Source organism: Haplochromis burtoni, unplaced genomic scaffold (genome assembly GCF_018398535.1).
Source record: "Haplochromis burtoni strain Fernald_Lab_line unplaced genomic scaffold, NCSU_Asbu1 Contig_249, whole genome shotgun sequence".
Lineage (NCBI taxonomy): Eukaryota > Metazoa > Chordata > Actinopteri > Cichliformes > Cichlidae > Haplochromis > Haplochromis burtoni.
The window spans coordinates 485,583-509,065 of NW_024582610.1; the positions used below are offsets into that span (position 1 = coordinate 485,583).

Below are 23,483 nucleotides of genomic sequence, written 5' to 3' on the forward strand. Positions count from 1 at the left end.
CTGCAGTGGGGATTGAATAAAATAAAATACATCTTGTTCCTGAACGTCATTAAACAATTCAATCCACTTTTACATATGCAGCAGCAGCAGCAGCACCATTTCATCTGTACGCATCTTTATAGCTGAGTTACCCTGCGGAGGGCAGTAGTACACATAGAAGCGTCTGTTATAGGACGAAGAAGATATCCCGTGATCTGTTAGGGAAGTACAGCTGAGGACGTGTTTTGTCGAGTAGTTTTTATATGTTCGGGTAAAGATTTATTCGTTCATTACTTAACGCAAGCCTATTGCTTTATTATTTGTGTGTACGTGTTCTTCCAGACCAAACAGGTAAGATGAAGACATCGCTTTATCTCAGACAACTTTGTTATTTTATTAGACTTCATTTGATGCATTTGATTCCTTGGAAGATGCGTTTGTCTTGTCTGATCTATATAAACTTGGCTTTGGTGCTCTATACTAAAAAAACCCCCTCTATACTAACAGTGATAGTTGTATTAAACTTCCTTGTGGTACATCCCCTAGATTTTCTGAAATGTGGGGGAGGTTCCGTCAGTTCAGTTTATTTCTGCTGCACATCAGTAAAATCCAACTATTGAGAAGCAGAGCTACGTGGGGCTCACCTCAAACACTCCATATGAAGACGGAGTGAATAGTTTTAGGACAGAGGCAAAGTTTTTGACTGTGGACTGTGACTATCACCACTTATCAAGGGCAGGTATACCAAATCATGCAGCCTTAAGGCTGAGGGTAACACCATATATCCAAAAGAGAAGAATTTTCAAGCAGGTTGGCAGCATATCAAGGAAGACAACTGTGAATTATTTTACTAAGCTATACTGGTATGAATCAGCTCAACAAGTTTAATTTAATACAGTATATTTAACGAAACACTGTTTTGTAATGTTACACGTAGAATATATTGACATGGACATGCATTTAGGATGACCTGCTGGTTATCACTTTTGTCGGTGAAGCAATGAAATCAGTGGTAGGCACTACAGCTCCATTTCTAAACTTTCTATGCCATGTTTCATGCTGAAATACACAGCATTTACTTACCTGCCAACTGGAAAGAAATTATTCCAAACTGATTCATTGATAAACTTTGGTTTCCATCGTGAATGATCCGCTGCTCAGTGTCTTCTTTTTAAATCATGCCTATCGATTTTAAATCAAATCAGTCACTCTGAGGATAAACACAAACAAACAGCCCAGCTGATGTGATGAAAGGTGTGATGAATGATGAGGCACATTTATTTATTTTATATAATATAATGAGTTAATGCAGCTGCATTATAATTATTTGCAGTTAGCTTAATTTGGATTGTTCTCTGAAGATAATATTGACACCTATATGCATTTTCATGACCTGGGAATTGCAGTCTTCTTTTTTTTTTGTGAGGTCAAATAAACTATGATATAGCCTGCTCACAGAAATTGACAAATCTGAGATGCAACATCTGGAACACGGAGAGTGAAATATGTAAACAAATCTAACTAGTTAACATGAAATCCAGGTAACCCGGGAAACAGATATTTATCTGATTAATCTTATTAAAACATGAAACAAAAACAGGACCTTTGTACTTTCACCTGTGTTTGGCTTTGAATAACAGATACTAAATGATCTACAGCCTATATTGTGTTTTCAGTAATAGTTTTTACTAGGGCTGGGCGATATGAGGATATATCGCGATACACAATATATATCATGATATGTTTAAAAAGCCTGCAAAAAAATAGTTATTTTCAACCCTATAGTGCCTAAAATTGCCCTGGTATACTCATTCAAATCAGCCATTTTTTTCAACTTTGAATACAACAAGTCTGAATGAATTGAAATGTTTTATTTTAACCATTTGTTAACCATCAGTTGCACACAGAGGTTTTTCCACAAATGACAATACTGTCACATTAAGTCTCTTTCTGTGGTCAACACTAGACCTTTAACAAACAAAAGATCACGGCAACAAAAAAGGACATCAAACAAGAATTCATGAGAGAAAATAAAACAACTGAAATTAAGCTGGTTTATTTATTCATCAAACACGGAAAAAATTGCGATAGATCACGTACATGCAGTATAAAGCCCACCCCTAATTTTTACCTGAAGTATCTGTTTAATCCTCTTATCTTACACTATAATTATGATTGCATTGGATAGCTCTGATTTCCAATGACTTCTGGCTGCTTTCTTTTCTTTAGGTTTTCATAATTTTACAGAGATGACAGGCCAAGGTTTGGGAAAGAGATGCCTACCTGCTCAGCTGCTGGTGTTCTGGATGTTGACCAACATGTCTGGTGATGAACTGTTATGATTAAATGAATCCGTTTCACTGCAGAAAAATACATAAAATGTGAAATTAACACTAACGCTGCCCTCCAAAACTCTGCTTGTACTTCAGAATCCAGATTGAGTTTGTTTGCTCCTCAGGCTGTTACACTTGAGGAATACTCTAAAAATGCCGTCGTTATTACTTCCAGGTAATAGTATTTTAGATAAGCCATATTACCAGTGTAGATATATATAAGTGTACTTTCTGTGTTTAACAATAGAAAGCCTGTTAAAATTGCAATAAAACGATTCTGTATACAGTACCAGTGTTTTCAGCATTTAAAACATTTACAGTTATATTCTGGGAAACCTTTTTGATTCTGGGTTAATTGAAATAATTGTAGTTATCATTTGTACTACACATTGAATTATTTGCAAGACTTTTATAGCTACATCATAGTTTTAAAGGATACAGAACTTCATCTCACAGTCATCAGCAACCTTTCTGTTTTTTCTTTTCTAAATCCATTGTTAACTACATTACATAGCAGATAGAACCAAAGAGAAGCGATATTATACCCATATGAAGTAAGATGTGTTACTACTGGCATTTAATGTAGACTTTGTTATTGCAAGCGTTAACATTTGTATTGTTCCCTTTGGTGTTTTGTGTCTTTGTGCAGTTCCCCTCTCAACCAGTCAGCTGTGATTCACCTAAATGTAACACACAGCTCAAAGATAAACTACTCGTCTATAATCACAGTGCCTGAGGAGGTAAGAAACCAAACATGAAAAAATGATGCTGCATATGAGGCAACAAAACATGGGCTTAACAAAACATTTCAAACTAGGATACTTTTGAGGAAGTCAGGTTGGATGTTTGTTTTTTTAATAACTTTGTAATATCATAATATGAACACAACAACATCTCTGATTACAGAAAGGTTAAAGAATGATTGGGTATAAAAAGAGCCTCTCAGAGGTTGATGGAGTCCATAACTATTATCATAGGCCAGTTCCTCTTTTGCTGCTGTTTTTTGAATTTATAAGACAAAATCCGACCTGGGTTATCTAAGTTTGATGAAACTAAATTATTATTTTTTATCAAAATGTATTTGTGACAGTAGGCAGAGACCAAAATCTATGTGAGTTTTTTGTTTAGGTCATGATGCCAGTACAAGCTACCGCTGTCAGTTTTAATGTGACAGCCCATGATGTTGGTCAGGTGACCACATATCTGGTTACCAACAGCACAGAGCTCAACAGGTGGGTGTCAGTCCAGCGCAAAGAAAATAATTTCCTTCACTGAATGCAATAATTGAATATCTTAAAGTGATCACTTTCTTCTCCAAATTTGGTGTCCAAATCTTATAAACTGAGTCTTGGTGCCAGTGAATCTCCTGTTAAGTTTTTAATTCTCTCCAGACTGTACAAGCTATTACAAGACATTGGTTGAAGCAGCAGAGCACAAACGCACTGAAATGTGGTTTCTTTGTCCCCTTTTGTCACGCAAAACGTCTGGATCTCAAAATGGTTATAAGCTAATGGTTGAAAAGATAGAAAGTTGTTAATTCTGCACTACTCAGAGCTAATGATGCTCACGATGAGATGGAATTTTCCTGTTTTTATTGTAAAGCACTTTGGTGTACTGCTGGTGCTATACAAATAAAGTTGCATTGTATTGTATGGATGGAGGGATCCACCAGAGGCTGGCTGATGTCTGCTGCCACTTTATTTTTTAACTGATTAACTGTCCAGTTTCTTTGTGTACATAAGCTATATCTTTTTTTCCAGTGTGCCTGTCAGGATCCGCTTCATAGTTGTCCATAGCAATGTCCTGTCCATAATTAGTGAAGTCATTGGTTGGATTTACTTTCTGGCCTGGTCAGTGTCTTTTTATCCACAAGCCTTCGAAAACTGGAGGAGAAAAAGGTAGTTTTTAAACATCTTTTATCTGTCCTTATATATTTCTTTCTTATTATTGTTATCATTTTGTAGTTAGACTGACATCTGTCTAAATGGTTTTACGTGTGATCCCCCCCCCCCCCATCTTTTTGTTTTTAATAGTTTTGCATTCGGCTAAAGTAAATCACTACTGGTAGCATAAGGCGGTACATCAGTACATAAATCAGTGCCATTGCCAGAAGGTTTGTTGTGTCTCCCAGTACAGTTTCAAGAGCATAGAGATTTAAGGAGACAAGCAGTTACTGGACCACAGCAACCTCCCTGAACATGATCCAGTAATCATTGCAGTGGCAGACACCCAAGAAAGGGTTTCAAATTTGAAAAGTTAGACAGAACCAGGCCTTGACACGATTTATACCTAACAAGACTGGCTGCGGATACATATCTATGTTAGCTTCTTTACATAGATATCGAGCTCAATTCAAGCCCAAAAAGAGTGAAGGTAGTCAGGTATGAGTGGATTGTACTACTAGAAGACAACATTACAGAAATTGAGGATAGCTGTAAGTACCTTGGAAGGCAAATGAGAACCAGGAAGAGTCCACTATAGAAAAGCTGCAACTACCTGCAGAGAATAAGTCACGGCCAGAGGAGTAAACTGAATGGAAAGAACAAGAGCCAGGCAATCGACACCTACGCCCAACCTAGTTGTCAGAGCTGGCCAAAGGAAGAAATAGAAGGCACTGACTTTTTACCATGCATGAATGGTTTCACCCTAAGTCCTGCACCCTGAGACTGTCGGCTAAGCAGAAGGAAGGAAAGAGGACTAGTGAGTGTCAGAACCGCTATTCGGGATAAAGGGCCATGAGTGCATCAGCCACAAGTGATCATGGGCTTATTAAATACCTCAGGCAGCAGAAACCTGAAAAAGGACCCGAGCAAGAAGAGGAACCAAGAAGAGGAATCATCGTGGAAGGACAGGGCACTGCACAGCATGTACTGTTGGCAGGCAGAAGAAGTCTAAAAATCTAAAAATCCAAAAATCCTACCAGTGGCTGGACAAAGCTGGACTGAAAGACAGCACAGAGGCACTAATCATGGCAGCACAGGGTCAAGGTCTAGGCACAATATCAGTAGAGGCAAAGGCCTACAACACCAGGCAGGATCAAGAAAAGATCTGACGCAGGGCGGAGGGGAGGGAGAATCTAGAAAATGAATGACATTGATTGCCCTGACTCTTTCTCTTCAGTCTCTCTTGTGTGTTGGGTTTAATGTGGTGTGAAATTTGTAGAATGTTTTAAAAATAAAGTTACTCAAAATTAAAACTAACATGTTTGTCTTCAGTGTTGTAGGTCTCAACTTTGACTTCCTGGCTCTCAACCTGACGGGTTTCATTGCTTACAGCGTCTTCAATATAGGACTGTTCTGGATACCGTCTATAAAGGTAACTCCAGCCACTGAATGGACACTCCATTGTTTATACACATGAAGAATAGGATACCAGCCAGTACCAGTGAGTCTAGAGAAACCTTTGAAAGTTAAATGCTTAATTAGATTTATAACTGTATTTAACATACTGTCTCCTTGAGAACAACTCTACGATCTTTTCACTCAACTGTCTGTGAATTTGAAGACATTCCATCCATTTGTGGCATTTCTTGATGATCAGTTGATGTTTTTCATGACTACACTGGACGATCCACCTAGTGGCTGTTGCCTTTGTATAGAATAACATTAGGTTTTGCATAATACATACATAATACTTTTTGTTAAGCTACTGTGTGCTCCTCCTGTAGGAGGAGTTTCTGAAGAGGAACCCTAATGGAATCAACCCTGTGACTGCTAATGATGTTTTCTTCAGTCTCCATGCTGTCCTGCTGTGTTTGGTCTACGTCAGCCAGGCTACTGTGTATGAGGTATGTGTATGTCATTTCATATACTTAAAGACTTTCTGCTTTAAGACACTTAAAGCAGAGGAGCAGAATAATTTAATGTAATGACTTTATTGTTAAGACTGGTGAATACAACATGACTCTCAAAATCACTTTTATCACAGAGTCAGTTTGTTTGGCAGGATGTCTCAGACTCAGGACGGGTGTATAATGCTATGTGCCCTTTTTCTTACAGAGGGGTGGACAGAGAGTCTCTCGGACGGCCTTGATTTTATTGCTGATTGGCTGGCTGTTTGCTTTGATCAGCTTATTTGTTGCTGTAGCCAAAACAATCACCTGGCTGGACTACCTTTACTATTTCTCTTACATTAAGCTAGCAGTGACTCTTATCAAATATGTACCACAGGTAAGACTCAGACACAAACTGGACTTGCACATTAAATAATGAATACTAGACTGAAACCATATTAAAAAAAAAATCTTGCGTTGTTGGATGTTCCATCGATTTAATGTGTTTTGATGCCCACCTTCACTGCCCACCAGTGGTGCATCTGTCTACATTTCTTTTTCAGCAACAGTGCCACATGTTACAGAGATTTATTACAGTAAACATGTTTTAGAAATACAATGTTCACATCTAACCTGATTAATACACTGCTAAACAAAACACTTTTTAATTAGAGTGTGTCATTAAGTTGGGATATTGATCTTGGTCAGTTAATTAGCAGGGGGTTATTAAACAGTTTTAGCTGCTTAATGTTAATGAAATTAACAATAGGCGCACTAGAGGGGCACCTCCTCTCTTCACCTGATATGACCTGATATGACCTGATGATTTTTGAGCAGTGTACAAGTCTCAAATGTTCTATGCCATATTTATTTTTATCAGCAGTGAATACAGTTGATGGCTTTCCTGTGTTTCCAGGCATACATGAACTACAAAAGACAGAGTACTGAAGGATGGAGCATTGGCAATGTGTTACTGGACTTCACTGGTGGATTCTTCAGCATTCTCCAGATGATTCTGCAGTCTTATAACAATGGTAATTACAGTAGTTTGCTTACTGTACATACAAAAATATTTAATGAAACCTATGGAATAAGCAGGATTTCTGCAGTGACGGAAAGAAAGGAAATGTTGACATGAAAAGTAAAACTGTGTTTACTGTGCTTATTTTACCCCTCAGCTATAAGAAGCTGATGGGTATTGTTGTCACCTCGCCCTGTGGGCGGCATGGAGAAGTGATAACTTGAGAAGAATTAGGATTTTTAAATGGATAAAATAGGTGCATCTACTTTACTACCTGTACTGTTGATGTGAGCACTGGAGCATTTTGACTGTATCTCTGTATTAATTTTGATCCTCAGAAGAGTGGAAGCTGGTGTTTGGTGATCCTACAAAGTTCGGTCTGGGTCTGTTCTCCATCGTGTTTGACATCCTTTTCATCACTCAGCACTATGTTCTCTACAGACGATCGTCACAGTATGAACCACTCGTGAACCAACAAGGAGACTGATACTCGCTGGAGTGACCCAAAGAAGCACATTTATGTACAGCTTTAAAGAGAACTTGTTGTTGTTTGACTTTCATTGTGAAAATAATCTGGCCAGTTTCTTCAAAGCAGGGATTTACATGTCTCATTAACACCAAGTCACGTATGAATATTAATTAAGAAAAGGGAAGACAGAAATTAATTGAAAAAGCAACTGTAACACTAACTGTTATTATCCATGTCATTTGTAATTAAGGTGGTAAACCTGTTATAAACCAGGTTACCATAGCGAGTCAGTTTCTCTAAACTTTCACTTCTAATCATTTTCTGACAACTACTGTCTTGAATCAAGACTTTACTGCAAATGAAACTGTGATAACTAAGCAATTTGCTGTAACACAGACAAGAGACCTTTAGGTGTGATAAGTTACTAATGAGGATTAATAAAGTGCTTTTTCATTGTACTCTTTGTCTTGTAAGCTGCCATGGAAGTCTTGTTTCAGTGTACTCCAGATTATGTGCTACAAACTTTCTTCGCTAAATTACGCAAATAACCACCACATGTGAATATTTGATTCTATAATGCAGAGTGCTGCAGTCCAAAATTACCAGAAAAAAAAAAAAAAGATGCCATGACCTTGACATTCCTTTACAGTATCATTAGACTTTTATTTTCTATTTACAACCAATTTGTTATATATAAATAAATTACATAATTTCCAGAAAAGATTTCAATTCAAGTGCATACAAGAGCTAAATGACAATATGTTGAGGTTAAACACAGTTTGACTCACTGGTCCAGAAACAAAATACAACGTGTGCATAATGAAATTGTAGACTGTTAGAGAATGGGCAGCAAATGCGGTTCAGTCGTCAGTGCCCATTTTGCCTTTGAAAGGACTGCAGACTGAATAAAAAGATGTACAATTCAGGATGTAAACAGCTCTTCTTACAGTATTGCAAAAACTGACGGAACAAATGCTCAGTCTATCCAGGAATTTATGTCAATGGTCCTTGAATGGAGTTAAAACACACAGCACGGTCTAGAGGTGCCTGAAGACCATCGGGCTCGTTTCAGGCATTGCTGATGACTATAAGAGCAGGAGTAGCCGTCTGCTGACTTGTCTCACACATGATGCTCTGCTCAGATGGCTTGGCAAACACTCTGGGAGTGTTGAGATTGTAGACTCCCGCCTGAAGGAAACAGGCTTGCAGTGTTAGACACAATACCTCCTTGGGCTTTAGCTGCAGCTTGTACTGGGACTGACCCACCCAAGCAAATGAGCTGTGGACCTCCAGGGACTCTGGGCTGGAAGAGACAAATAGAAGTGTTATGTTAAAAAAACAAGTACTTTTGGAAAAGAATGCTACATTTAAGAGGTCACAACTTATCACCTGATATTAGAAAAACGTGTTATTTTGACCTCATGTTAGAAACCATCTTCACATTCTGCCTCAAGTATCTGTGGTTACTGTTGGATCAACTAACCAAAGAAATGCTTGCTCTTTGACTCAATTTGTTCACACAGTTCAATGGAGTCTTGATGGTCTACTTTTTCAGTTATTGAGGCCCGTGTACTGTTGGGAACACTATAAGCTTTACATCCTGGTCCTAATGTGTGTATCACTGCAATTTAATTGAGATGCTCTATAGAGAGTTGACTTCTTTCAGTTGTCTACTAGTGGATACTCAACCAGGATGCATCACAGGATAATTAGGAGCTACAACAAAGGGTTTGAATACTTCTGTGGCTCAGATTTTCTACCATTTTTCCCCATGGTCATTCCGAGTTCAATCTAAACTTGAGCTAAATTTTAATTATAAAAAAATATATCTTGAGGTAATATGAAAAATAAATACTTTCTCAAGCCACTGTATGTATCAGCTGAATTTTATACTGAAAAAGAGCAACGTCAGTCTTATTTAAGTGAAATCCACTGTCCACAACAGTTTTGTCTCCATTTTCCTTACAAAGTAATCATGTGAGGAAGGAACACATGTTGTTTTAAGAAACTTACCTGGTGCTTTTGTGTCTTAAGTCAATGATGACATCTACCTGAGCCAAGGAGCAGTTGGACAGAGTCAGAGTAACTGGCACCAAACAGAGACTAGGCACAAAGAGAAAAGCAGCTTTTTATTAACAAAAAAAATATTTGCGAATAGGAAAAATTCTAAACAAACAATAAAGGTCTACAAACAGAGGATGGGATGGATAAATGTAATAATGCTAAATACTGCCAAACATGGTAACATCTTATTATCCTGTCTTAGGATGGCACTGAAAAACTGCTCTGTGCATGTGGTTATTATAAGCCGCACAACTAATTTTTTTAAAACTGCAAGACATTATTTCTAAAGAGCTTCTCTTATCACTTTATTTTTAAAAATCCAAACAAAGCCAAACAGTCCCAAATAATCGGCCACCATCATATCTTAAAAACCCATAGTATCATATATTTGATCCTGAGTTTGGATATGTGAGACAGAATACAATCCAAGCTCTACTATAGGTAAGGCTTAATGCTCTGTGATAATGCTTTATGTGCTTATAGCTATATCAAAACACCCTGAACCTTCTCTTATGTTGCTATAGACAAAGGCTGTTTAAGGAGCTTCCACTGAATATGTACACTGACCTCGTTTGACTCTCCATATGTTTAATTGTGTAACCATCACTGCATACCATTAACCTTTAAATCGTCTTTCTCCTATATTGTTATTTGTCCTCTCTCTTCTTTCTACCTCTCTCTCTAACCAGCTAGCAGCCTTTTGCTTTACTAATTACTTTGCACAGTCTTCTTTTTATTTTCCAGCAGTAAAGATGACAAATTAATCCTAAACTTGAGAAAATAAGGAGATCACATAAAATTTGAATGTTTTTCCTCATTTGGTGGTTCTTAATGGTTATGGTTACAATAAAGACTTGCAAAAAGGAAATCTGTGTTGGTCTATGTGCCTAAGGGTCTTATGCAGACCTTCAAAAGAATTCATTTCCAACACAGTGCCAAACAGAATTGATGAGATAATTTAGTTCAGCCTGGAGTAACTTCTTGAGTTTAACTTAACTCTATGGATCCCAGGGGGCTTTCCTAGAGTGAAAGCTTTTTTTAAAGTGAGAGCTATACATTAACCTTTGCTCGTAGTCTGTCCCATCTCTTATCTGAAGAATACGTTTCTAAATCTGATAGAACATTTCAGAGAGATGCACCTGTTTAATAACCTTTTGTAATCACTTGGACCAAACATTGTGTTAGGAAAAACAACACGCCAGGTGCCTCACCTTTCCTGCACAAATGGGTGTGTGCAGGTTTCAGGGTAGTGTAGATTGGTTTTGATGAGCTGACAAAACTCTGCAGAGGGAAGAATGACTGGAGGAGGCAGGTCTGATTTAAACTTGAGGAGCACCATCTCCTGAGCTTCCTGAAGATGAACACACATACACTATTAAAGAAGACTTGCTCTAACAAATAAAAGTAATCATACCAGCATTATATAAAATATTTAAAACCCTCCTGAAATAAAACATTACATTAGCTTTTGGGCTTAAAGTTCTGCATTATTTCTAAGAATAATCAAAAGTGGGATTAAGTTTAGGTTTCTTATGCTGGTTTTATTTTAGAAAAATAGACTAAAAACAAAAAGCTTGCGGTACCTCCTTAGCAGTCAAAGAAGTGGCTTCTTTTCCGATGGTCTGCAGTGCAACATGGAGTTGGCCCTCCAGGATAAGCTGTTTGTTGTCCTCAACCACATAAGCCTAGTTAGACAGACACGCACAAAATGGTTATTGTCCATCAAAATATCCATCCAGGGTTAATATGATCTAATGTATATTGCACATTTAAGAATGATCCCTTAATGAGTATGAGCATGTATGATTTCATTGGTGGTGGTGACTTGTATTTTTGTTTTTGGTGTATTGTTCTTTTATCTTATTTTCTGGCAATCAATCATTGTAACCACAGCGCCACTCACTGGTGGAAGGAAAAAAAACACTAAGTGTGAGAAAGAGACTGTAGTGTGGATAGCAGAAACCAGCGTGACGGAGAGAGATTAAACTGCCAAGCAAGTTGAGAACAGATGCATTTTTATTATAAACCTTGTGTCCAACTCCAGCCTTTATGGTTAAAATCTATCCTGATTACTTATGAATGAGGATTTGACCTGATTTTTGTTTGTTTTAGCCGAGTGGACATCTTTGCTCTGTGAACCTGTAAAACTGAGATTGTGAAACCGTGATAGCGAGCCACCCCTAAGATAACTATTCCTGCTGGATCAACTTCTATTCAAGAGATAAGAACACATTTCTAAACTGTGGTAAGACCACACCATCATTTCTGTCACTGCTACGCACAGAGGACTTAACTGTATTTTTGTTTTCTTCCATTATTTATTTTTATGCTGCAATTTGGATGAATAGATTAATGTGCATTAGAAATTCTCTCTATATATTTTTGTGTGTTTTATATCCCATAAAAAAAGCCAGCATTTAAACATTTACAGTAGTCTGTATTTTAGGATCTCCAGTTATAAACTGCTCTTGCAAACCGAGACTCTGGTGCTCGCTATCTGTAAATATCTACAGTGCTACACATCTATCCATCCATGTATCACTAAACTCTCTTACCTTCCAAATGACAATTATGTTGAGGTCCAGCTCACTGCACTCCTTGGCAATATCTGTCAGGTCTGAACTTCTGTTCTCAGTGGGTACAGAGCCTTGACTCTTGCTGACTGATGATATCCTGGATGATGCTCCGTATGCTTCCTGAGTTTCTAACGTCAGGCAGCGGAAGAAGAAATCCCCACATGGTGTGGTAGAACTGATGATCTAGACAAAGACAGCACCATTCACTCTCTATCACTTAGACCCTCTCTCCATGCAGGCCAGTCAGTTAAAGGAAAGTTAAACATCGACACAACTGAATGATACATTAATAGATGACTGTTAGACAGCATATTGAATTAAATAATGCTGCTACATCACTGTTTTCTTGACAACACATTTTCAATTCCACAAAATTCAGAAAGAGTTACTGTTTGTTAAAAAGCTTACATAGAAGTAGGCAAACATTTCTAGATGGTTCCTTCTAGCTTTAAATTTGTTTTACAACAAACACCATAGAGGCAAAAATGTCTTGATGCATGCTCAATCATCCAGATAAGGAAATCCCAAAAGGTTGATTCTGTTTATCTGGACGTCGAGTTTTCAGTGGGAGAAACGTTTCGTCAGTCACCCAAGTGACTTCTTCAGTCTCAGCCGACTGCAGGTCTCCCCAACCTTATGAACAGTAAATCTGCACAATAACTGAAACCAGCCTACTGAGTAAATGTAAATATCCCAGCTGGACATTTGTCAAAGCTGGGAAGGCTCCTAAAGAAAGCTCCAGGTGATCAAGGAGAGAAGGACAACTGCTGCCCAAGTGAAAACCTTTAGCGATCCCTTATCTGTCAGAAATATCGGAACAGTTGAGACACATTTTCTCTAAACACAGCATCCCTGTGGCTTTTAACCCCAAAACATGTTACACCCAAAACTGGTGCAACCCAAGGATCGGGTCCCCCAACACAGAGTAATATAGTATATGCTGTGAAGTGCCAGGAGGAGTGCCATGATTTATACATCAGGGAAACCAAACAAACTCTGGCGAAGCGGATGGCACAACACAGAAGAGCTACCTCGTCAGGCCAGGACTCTGCAGTCTATTTACACCTACAGGCCAGTGGACACTCTTTCAATGATGAGGATGTAACATCCTGGACAGGGAGGAACGCTGGTCTGAGTGCAGAGTCAAGGAGACCATTTACATGAAAAGGGAAAGACCATCTCTGAATCGAAGAGGGGGCCTAAGGGTACATCTTTCACCATCTTACAATGCTGGGATTGCAGCCGTTCCCCAACTCTGTGAATGGTGCTCATGGCCATTGTTCAATGGGTTTCGATCAGTGGTTGTTGATCGTTGGTCATGACAATTTGCATATTAATGATCAAGCTACTGACCTCAGAGCACATTCTTCTTTCAGTGGTTTCAGTTATTGTGCAAATGTACTGTTTATAATGTTGGTGAAACCTGCAGTCAGCTGAGACTGAAGAAGTCACTTGGGTGACTGACGAAGCGTTTCTCCCACTGGAAACGCTTCGTCCAGATGAAAATAATCAACCTTTTGGGACCAAACAAAAAACATCCCCAAAAAACAACTATGACAAAGCATGAGAACATACAACCATAACAGAAAATTGTATATTGTGAAGTGTATGTTCTACTCACCTGTTCATTTCCCATACTCAGGTCTGAAAAAGTGTACTTCTCTACAGCCTTAGAGGTAGCTAGAAATAACAGACAGAACTGTGAAATTCATGCTCACTGAAAATGGCCTAACTGATGGGGTTTGTTTTTTCACTAAAAGTACCTTCACTGGGTTTGCAACGTGTGGCCCTAAAACACAGCTTGGCTCTTTCTCTGCTGCCAAGTTTACATTCTGAAGGAGAAAAGGAAGAAAAAGACAAGTTACGATCCACATCAATATCCAGTTTCTGTCTGATTTCTTTCATTTAATCCATTATTAGACTCAACTCACTTCTCTCACAAATATAAAAGAACTCACCCACCACTTTAATCACACGCTAGATCTCGTTCTGACATATACCAGAGACACTGAAAATGAAACAGTATCCTCAAAGTGCTGTAACTAAGTTTAACCATATAATTCCTCCTTTAATGTTCGCCTTTGACAGTTATACCAGGAAGTCAAGTACTTCTGATTTGGGGGTTTCTTTTTCAAATGATCCACAGTCTCCACAGTCACGCGCAGCAACGATGTAAATGTATTAAGAAGATAATCCGACCTCTGTACAACTAGATCAGATAGCTGCTCCACACTGTTGGCACATGGCATTGAAGAAGAAAACAGTGGAGATCATTTGTATGGTGGAAAGAAAATGACATATCACTAATTCAAAACACCTTCATGTAGCCTGGAAAAAAGTTTGTTGTTCATAAAAAAGTCCTGCATGTTACTGTCCCTCACTAGTTAAAGGAAATAACATTAGGTTTCTCTTGATGTCATCCATATAAAAGAAGTGCTTACTGATTACTCTGTTCTACAGACTATATCCATTGATCTAGTCATTGGTAGTCAGTGGTACTTGCTGGCAACTTGTGCAATTTCCTTAAAGTTGGCCTCTAGTGTTGTTCATCAGGATCCATGTGTGAGACATTGAGTCGTAGGATTTCTTGCAATCAGTCCAGGTGGTGTACAGACTGGTCACAGTCTGATCTTACAGTCTTAATTGACTGCTTTATCTGCTAGTAACTGGTATTTCTGCCATTTCACTCATGTATTGAGCTATGTGCCTGTTCATGTTAGCAGCTATGATACCTGACCGGAGCTTCGATGTATTGCTAATTTACTGACTGGTCCCTTCTGGGGGATTATTTCCAGGTGTAACTCATCCATTAGCAGCTGGTTCATTTATAAGTGTAAGTCTAAGTGTATTTTTGTTTTCTGACAGTGTAGTATTTTATTCTGTTGTATATAGTATGTTATTCTTATTATCTTGTTCCATTGTTTTTCTTAATTTTTGCTACTGTAACTTTGCACTGTCCACTTTCTGCTGTGACACAAGTTTCCCACGTGTGGGAATAATAAAGGTTTATCTTATCTCATCTTATACTGCCAGGCGCTCATGAATGCCGTTAGCTTCTTCAGCAGGTAGGCGTGAATCATGTTGGTGACTGGTGCTGTCCAACTGTTTATGATTCAGACTTTGTCTTGAATGTCTGGCCTCCTGTATGGGCAGCTTGCTGTACTTCTCAGACATTCTTTTCTTAATCACACCTTTCTGCAGCTCTAATAGTTGGCTAACTTCTCTTAGTGCTGCCTTGATATTGGCCTTCAATCTCCTTCTCCATGGAGAGGTCTGCTCCATGACACTGTTCATCTTGTAGCCAAGGATCTCAGTGATCACTGCTGCTGTGGTGTAGATGTTCCACTTTCCCAAAATGAAAGTGAAAGAGGCATGATTTTGAACCTCTGAAGGAGATCTAGCTTCATCACAAATAATTAAAATTCATGGGCACAGAACCGGTCAGCTGCTGCTCTAGAAGCAATTGTTTTTAATGGGTTGAATCTTTGAACTTCACCATAGAAAATTATATTCATCAATCATGCTAACACTGTATGGAGAAACTGAACTAGCCCATTAAATGAAATGAAGCACAAATCTCCTGGTGTACCAGACCTCACCTTTATCCTTGTTCGGGTTGATGTACTTGTGAAGGCGCCAATGTTGGCTGCTACTCGAGACCTGAACGATGTGGAACTCTCGCACACCACCTTCATTCTGTGAGAAGAGTAATGTTCAATCGTTATTTGTGCAGCAGGCATGATTTAACTATGTAACTGTGTGTGCTATGCTGAGCATCTCACCGTATTGATGTTCTCCACATCAATAAAGACAAGGGTTCCACTGCTGCCTTTTTCATCCAGACAGTGATGTGGAGGAACACTGCTGCGACAGGCTGATGCCTGTATGCTCAAAGACCGACTAGCACAGATAAATACTGTGTGGCGCAGCACCCGGTGACTTTACATGCGGAGAGAGGGAAAAGAGAAAGCCTTATTGTTTTTTCCCAAGGATTATGAGAACTTTCAGCACAAACATACACAAACCTGAACTATGGCTTGTGCCATTATGTGACCCCACACACAGCAAACTAAAAAAAATTAATTTCTTTGTTAAGGTCACAGTCCAGTCCGTGCGTACCCAAAACAGCCATGTTTAATCCAGATAAGGATATGATTTATAGACTTTGTCACACAGAACGTGTAAAGAACTTTGTATACATTACATAAAAGTTATAAACTGGTGATATTAAATGATCAAAGTATTTGATCCCCTACAACCTAGGCAGAGTTCTGGCTCACAAAGATCAGCTGCGTGCCCATGTGGCAAACAGATTTCAAACAATTACAGATTAACTTGTTGCACCCTTGTCCACTAAATCAATTCGTTCACACTCCAAGCTCTCCACCACAATGGGCAAGACCACAGAGCTGTCAAAGGATGTCGGGGACAAGATTGTACACATCCACAAGACTGGAAGAAGCAAGAAGCTTGGTGAGAAGTTGACAAGTGCTGGTGTGATTAATAAGAAATATAAAACACCTATCGATGGTTCTCTTGCAATAACAGGATGAGGATTATCATGAGAAAGGTGATATATCATCCCAAGAATACATGGGAGAGATTTGTTGATGACTTAAAGGCAGTTGGGAGGAGAATCACCAAGAACACCATCGGTAATACACTACTCCATTATGAATTTAAATCTTACAGCACCCGTGAATTTGCCCTGCTCAAAAAAAAATGGCACAAGTACAGGCCCATCGCACGCCTGCCAGAGAACATCTAAATGATTAAGATAAAGCATTATAATCAGATGAAACTAAAATCGAGCTCTTGAGCAACTTGAACCACCTTATTTGGAGGAAGAGAAAAGCTGAGTATGACCCAAACGTGGATGACTTCAATACACTAAGGGACAAGGTCATAGCACCTGCACGGCTGTGGCTCCAAGCAATCAGAATGGTACTAAAATGTGACGTCATCAGACTGCATGCCACCGATTGGCTGGTCAGTGGCGTCGTTCGATGAGTCATGAGAGTGTTTCGTTCACAAAATTCAAAACTGCCATTTTTTTTTTTGAAACGGCAACAAGGGAAAGGGCTCGAACAAACAAAATCCAACACAAACACCAAAACAAACAAAAACAACTCCGTGATCCCCTCGACTCTGATCAAAAGCCACAGACCGAGCAGTAGGTATATTGTTGCCTTGATGTCCACCTTTGCTATAGCATTTGTGTCGCATACTAATTACATCACGTGACGCTCGGACACGTTGCTATATCAATGACCACGCACATTAGGTGATACTTGATCCAAGTTGAATTGTGGTGAGCCGATCTGAGTAGGTACTAATGGAAAAAGGGCTTAAAGTTTATGAGTAGCCAAGCCAATCTTCTTCCTCCGTCCTGTAGAAAATCTGTAGAGGGAGCTTAACTTCAAGTTTCTTGAATGCTGCCTGACAACTCGAAGGATTTAGAGTTTCTGTAAAGAAGAGTGGGTCAAAAGCACCGTCTTGCTGACAAAGCACTGTTTGCAAGCAAGGGCTTCTCCAAAAAAATACTAAATCATGTTTTGCTTGGGGACCAAATACTTGACATGCAAATAAAATTATAAGGTTTATGTAACGTGTTTATTTCTAGAATGTTTTGTTGATATTTTATCTCTCTCCATTAAAACTATCATTTCACATATAGACTGTTTATTTCTTTGTAAGTTTTCTCTTTACAAATTCAGCAGGAGATCAAATAATTATTTTCCCACGGCTACATGACCCTTTTCTTCACTGGTGCCCCGGCACTGAAATAATCTACTTTTTGTCAATATAATCAAAAAATACATACATAGAAGTATTTTTCAATCCTTAATTTATGTAAGTTACATTTCAGGCTGATCATGTTTCTTTGAAAAATACTAATATGTTCCAAGAAATGATATGTATGCCTACAGGTCAGTTCACAAAAGTGCTTAATTTTCAATTTTTACCTTATCTTGAGTCCTTTCTCTGCGCTCTCATAATAGAACAGAAAGTTGATTTCATGGACTCCCTCCTGGTCTGGTCCTCTCAGCCAGAGAGGCAGCTGAGTGGACTGCCCTGGTTGCAGGATGCTGCCATCTATTGGAATTTCTATCACACCAGATGGCTGTCTGAAATCATCAGCTGAAACCAGACTCTCAGTGGCTTCTGAGGCCCGCTGGAGAGGTGTGGCCACGGTTTTATAAGGTGAACAATTTTCAGCTGACGTCGGGCTGAGGGGTGTTGTGGCCTGGCTGCCAAAGGTGAAGAAAGCGGCGTGTGTGGACACCACTCGCAGGCCACACAAAGCAACACCGCTGACATTACAGAACTCAACATATGCTTTTCGGATTTCGCCACACAGCAGAGCAGTGGGAAACTGCAGGAAAAAAACCTGACATACAAACACACACACACACACACAGAGTAATAAACAGAAAGCAATACTGCAGCATCACCACACATAAGTGAAACTACACTTGAAAGCATAGATATTCAAGTAGAGGTTCATTGGAAGCCTGTTTTAAAAGCCCAGCTGTTACTGGGGGAGGGGAAAAAAGTATTTTTCCCCTTCCTAATTTCTAATTATGCTAATTTGTTACAAATGTTTCAGATCATCAAATTTAAATATTAGACAAACAGTAAACAATAAAAACGAAAATGCAGTTTCTGGTAGAAGATTTAATTTATAAGGACAGAAAGCTGTCCAAACCCACATGGCCCTATGTGAAAAAAAATGTATGTCCCACAGCTTGAATCATTCATTAACAGTAATAAACCAGACCTGTTGAATCAATAAATCACGTCAATAGAACAGGTCTAACAAATTTAAGTAGGCTAAAACATCATCATGCAACGCATCCTGTCACGATCCTGTCAAGAAACTCAAGAACAGATGAGAAAATCATTGATATCTATCCACCTGGAAAGACTTAAAAAGACATTTCTAAGGCTCCAGCCAACAATAATGGAGTCATTATCCACAAATCAAAAAAAACAAAATGAAAAAAATAATAATTCTTTTTCACAATTGTTTTTTAATAGTTCATCCATCTGGACAGGAGTGTTGACTGACCAGTAGCCAGTCTGTGTCTGTTGAGCCTTATTTGAAACAAGAACTCTCGACTGTGTCTGTAGTGTAGATGTCATTTTTGGGATTTGAACTGAATTCTGTGACAGATATTCATAATATATATGATACAGCCTGTCAAAAAACTAACATTGCATGTTACTGTCGAATTAGATATGTTTGTCCGTTAGATCCATGTGTATGTGTGTTTATAGTTTCTGTTTTCTAGCAAAGCTTGCTAGCATTATTTCAACTTCAAACTCTACCCTCCCATCAAAGTTTTCCCACATCTGACTCCATAGAACTAACATAGAAAAAAATGTTTTCAACATGCAGAATCTAAAACCCAGTAAAGTGATTTCATGATGACTACATCCATGAAGGTTTTCAGAATAAGTCCTACCTCCATCAGGGGCATAGGTGCTGTTATGATGGGATTCAGACGTCGATCAGGACCATGACGAACTGACATCTTGTCCTCTTTGGTCAGATTAAGACGTGGGCCAAGGATGTTCAAGTCCTGTTTCCCACGAACCATCAAATCTAGAGTCTGCTGGTCTGTAAACAAGAGGAAATCCATATGGTTTCTAACTGGCAGCAAGACAAAAAAAAAAAAAAGTACAACATATTGGAATTTTATTTATTTATTTATTTAAATACCATGTAATGCATAATGCAAATGGAAAAACATTCTGTCTTCATCAAATAATAATAAAGCATATGAGTTGACATGAGGTCGAATTTACCTTCAGTGCTAGAAGCCATTTCGCCAGAGGAGCCTGCAGCCAGGTTGTACACTACACCCACAATGTTCAGCTGACCAGTTCTGTGTGGCAGCAGCTTGAGTCGGGCCTGAGATCAAAGTGATCAGCACAAAATAACTGGATTTCTGTTTAGCATTAGGTATTTGTATATGTCATGATGCATGCTCAATCATCCAGGTAAGGAAATCCCAAAATGTTGATTCTGTTCATCTGGATGTTGTGTTTTCAGTGGTGTTTGCATTATGCATTACATTTTGTCACTCATCCAAGTGACTTCTTCAGTCTCTGCTGACTGCACGTTTCCCCAACCTTGTAAAGAGCACATCTGGGCAATGACTGAAACTAGCACCGCTGGTAAACAATGGGTTGCAATGTCAGTTTCTTGATCATTAATATGCAAATTATCACAACCATTTATCAACAACCACTGATCAAATATAAAATCTTAGAAATATGGTATCTAACCAGATTCTTACTCTGGATAGCATTACCTTGGCCTCCGGTAACACTGTGAGGAACCTTGGAGTCATTGAACGCACATATTAAACAAATATGTAGGACTTCTTTCTTCCATTTGCACAATAAAAATTAGAAACATCCTGTCTCAGAGCGACACTGGAATAACTAGTCAGTTTATTACTTCCAGGCTGGACAACTGTAGTTCATTATTATCAGGATGTCCTAAAAACTCCATGAAAAGCCTTCAGTTAATCCAAAATACTGTAACAAGAGTACTGACAGGGGCGAGAAAGAGAGACCATATTTCTCCTATATTGGCTTCCTGTTAAATCCAGAATTGAATTTAAAGTCCTGCTCCTCACATTCAAGGTCTTGAATAATCAGGCCCCATCTTATCTTAATGACCTTGTAGTACCATATCACCCTATCATCTGTCATGCACTGTGAGAAGTTTCCTGGTTGAACCCAGTCTGGGGCCTTTCTGTGTTGAGGCAGAGCCTTCATCTTTAAGGCCCCTCTTCCATGGAACTGATCAGTGGTCATGGCAACTTGCATATTAATGATCAAGGAACTAAACTCACAGCCCACTGTTTGTCAGTGGTGCTGGTTTCAGTCATTATAAAAATGTACTGTTTATAAGGTTGGGGAAACCTGCAGTCAGCTGAGACTGAAGACGTCACTTGCACGAAATGTTTCTCTCACTGAAAACGCTACGTCTAGATGAACAGAATCAACTTTTTTGGATGAAGAGAGTACAGTACAGTACAATTAGTATCTAGCAGATATTTTAAATACTTGTAAAAGTATTTTAATACTCTCTACGATTTTCTGAGGCCAATGTGAATACTTTTTGAGCATCAAAGGCCTATTTCACCAAAGTGCATTCAGTTTGTGCTGTCACTTTTATTCGCCAAAACAGAACGCACAACACTAAAACTGAAAAGATTAAACTAAGCTGTACTTAAGATATGCTTAATGCTCACTGGCATTAAGCATATCTTATTGTACAATTTCACATGAAAGATTATCACTATGTGTAACCTCCTTCCTCATGTGAATGCAAACACATGTTGTGACTTTCTTTGTATTTCCCAACACTAGGTCAGAACTGTCAAAAAAAGGTAGCAGCATTATGAAACAGAGAAGATTCTGAAAAAAGATCCATGAATTTACATTTAGAGACCAGCTTACCATTTTGGTCTCCTCTGGACCCAACTGAAACTCCTGGATAGTCTCAGAGGTCACAATATCATCTTTCTGTGTCATCTGCAAGATGAAGCATATAATGAACAGATTAGAGAAAAAAAATAAGATTAGACCTAAAAACAAGGTGAAAATAAATCACAGTTCCTAAGAGCATATTTGTTCATGTTGCCCACCCCTACAGCCGAGGTCTCCTCATTGGTAATGGTCTCTTCTGTCATCTCCTTTGATGAAGATGAACCGTCAACAGTAAACCTCCACAGGAGCGAGAGGCTTGACAGGGCCAGAGAAACCTTCAAAGGATTCCTGAATGTCACCTCCACTATGATTGGCTCTGTAAAGACAAAGAAGATTGCATAGCATGTGGGCACAATTTATTAGACATGGGATGGCTCAAACTTTACATTTCAGTAATGGTACAGGTGAGCGCTGTCATGCACTGTGAGAAGTTTCCTGGTTGAACCCAGACTGGGGCCTTTCTGTGTTGAGTTTGCATATTTGTATTGTGCCTTCATAGGTTTTCTCTGGGTACTACAGCTCAATCCATACATGCGTGTTAGGTAACTGGTAATTTTAGCTTGGCCACGGCAGTGACATTGGTAAAGTGGAGAGAATAAATATGAATATATGGTTAAATGTGGCTTGAAGTATTAAGTGCTTTGAGTTGTCAGGAACCAGAAAAGCACTTGTAACATTTTAAAGTTCCCGTGTTAGTGCTGAACACATCTTACCTTCAACCACAGCCAGGGGATGACGGAGGTTGTCTGTCTGACTGTTGAGGCAGCACTGAGTGGGCTGAAAATTTACTGGGACAACACCCCCATTTGCAGAAGCTACAAGCTGCTCTTCTAGATGGCACCACATGGCTGACAAATCCTGGTCAAACTCCTGGTCCAGTGACACGTGAGTGGCTGCCTGCTTTTCTCCTGAACAGATCAAATATCAGATTAAATACAAACCAAAAATGCAAACCACTTAATTTTGCTGTAAAAAGTCTGACAGTAAACCTCTGCTTGGATATGTCAGCATCATATGTACACTCTACATTTTCATGTTACGCTTTGAATTGAAAACAGGGTTTAGACAGGGTCCATAATGGTCATAATATATACAAATATTTGCAAACTGAACGCTAGTGTCACAAGAATTCTGGATATCTTAACTTTAAATGGACTCCTTCACAAGGTTTTCTACTTTTATTTTCTTGGTTAATAACAGATTATGATTCACACAAAACAAAAAATCTAAGAAGCACTGAATTTATGTTTGTTTTTGTGCTGCAGCAGCCTGTATGCTTCCCATGTGCTTGTATGCATGCCTGACAACATTAGGGCATGAGATGACAATAAGACGACAGATAGAGTCCTGGGAGATCTCCAAGATTTGGACCAGTCATCACTGACCTAGTGGTGACCCATCACTGGCCCATCTGACGTTGCAACCTGGGAGCATCAGATGGGCCAAAGCATGATGTCCTAGAAGTGTTCTATTGTATTTTGGTCAGGTTAATCTGGAGGGCAGGCCTATCATTTCCTTCACCCTCCTGGAACTGTTTTATATCCTAGCTACATGAGACAATTCATGCACTGGGAGGGACCCAGAACCCACTGCACCCCTGACAATAGGTCCAAGAATTTCATCCCAATAGCTAATGGTAGTTAGGGTGCCATTGCCTTGTCTGTAGAGGTCGTGCATCTCTCCATGGATATGCCTCCTTAGACTATTACTGATCCATCAAACTGGTCACACTCAAAGATGTAATAGGCAGCAAAATGTT

General features: G+C 39.0%; 2 protein-coding genes across 4 annotated transcripts in view; one reads left to right on the plus strand and one right to left on the minus strand.

Annotated features, from left to right (window-relative positions):
• Positions 1-170: 170 nt before the first annotated feature.
• ctns (cystinosin, lysosomal cystine transporter) lies at positions 171-8,032 on the plus strand. The gene is made up of 11 exons (XM_005938392.3): positions 171-330; positions 2,209-2,304; positions 2,409-2,487; positions 2,962-3,052; positions 3,441-3,544; positions 4,073-4,210; positions 5,528-5,627; positions 5,980-6,099; positions 6,311-6,481; positions 7,001-7,118; positions 7,444-8,032. The coding sequence occupies exons 2-11, from the start codon at positions 2,229-2,231 to the stop codon at positions 7,590-7,592; spliced, it is 1,146 nt and encodes a 381-aa protein (XP_005938454.1). The 5' UTR covers positions 171-330; positions 2,209-2,228; the 3' UTR covers positions 7,593-8,032.
• A 180-nt stretch (positions 8,033-8,212) lies between these two features.
• Positions 8,213-23,483, minus strand: part of trappc8 (trafficking protein particle complex subunit 8) — a 30,112-nt gene continuing 14,841 nt past the window's right edge. For all 3 annotated transcript variants that reach the window (XM_014338778.2, XM_042227219.1, XM_014338777.2), the window contains 15 exons: positions 22,438-22,632; positions 21,883-22,040; positions 21,695-21,769; positions 20,027-20,132; positions 19,684-19,838; positions 18,181-18,605; positions 15,997-16,153; positions 15,814-15,910; positions 13,978-14,046; positions 13,836-13,894; positions 12,194-12,397; positions 11,222-11,323; positions 10,850-10,989; positions 9,588-9,677; positions 8,213-8,877 (listed from right to left, as the gene is read on the minus strand). In XM_014338778.2, the coding sequence (XP_014194264.1) occupies positions 8,643-8,877; positions 9,588-9,677; positions 10,850-10,989; positions 11,222-11,323; positions 12,194-12,397; positions 13,836-13,894; positions 13,978-14,046; positions 15,814-15,910; positions 15,997-16,153; positions 18,181-18,605; positions 19,684-19,838; positions 20,027-20,132; positions 21,695-21,769; positions 21,883-22,040; positions 22,438-22,632 (2,267 nt within the window). In that variant the 3' untranslated portion in view covers positions 8,213-8,642. The remainder of the gene's footprint in view (positions 8,878-9,587; positions 9,678-10,849; positions 10,990-11,221; positions 11,324-12,193; positions 12,398-13,835; positions 13,895-13,977; positions 14,047-15,813; positions 15,911-15,996; positions 16,154-18,180; positions 18,606-19,683; positions 19,839-20,026; positions 20,133-21,694; positions 21,770-21,882; positions 22,041-22,437; positions 22,633-23,483) is intronic.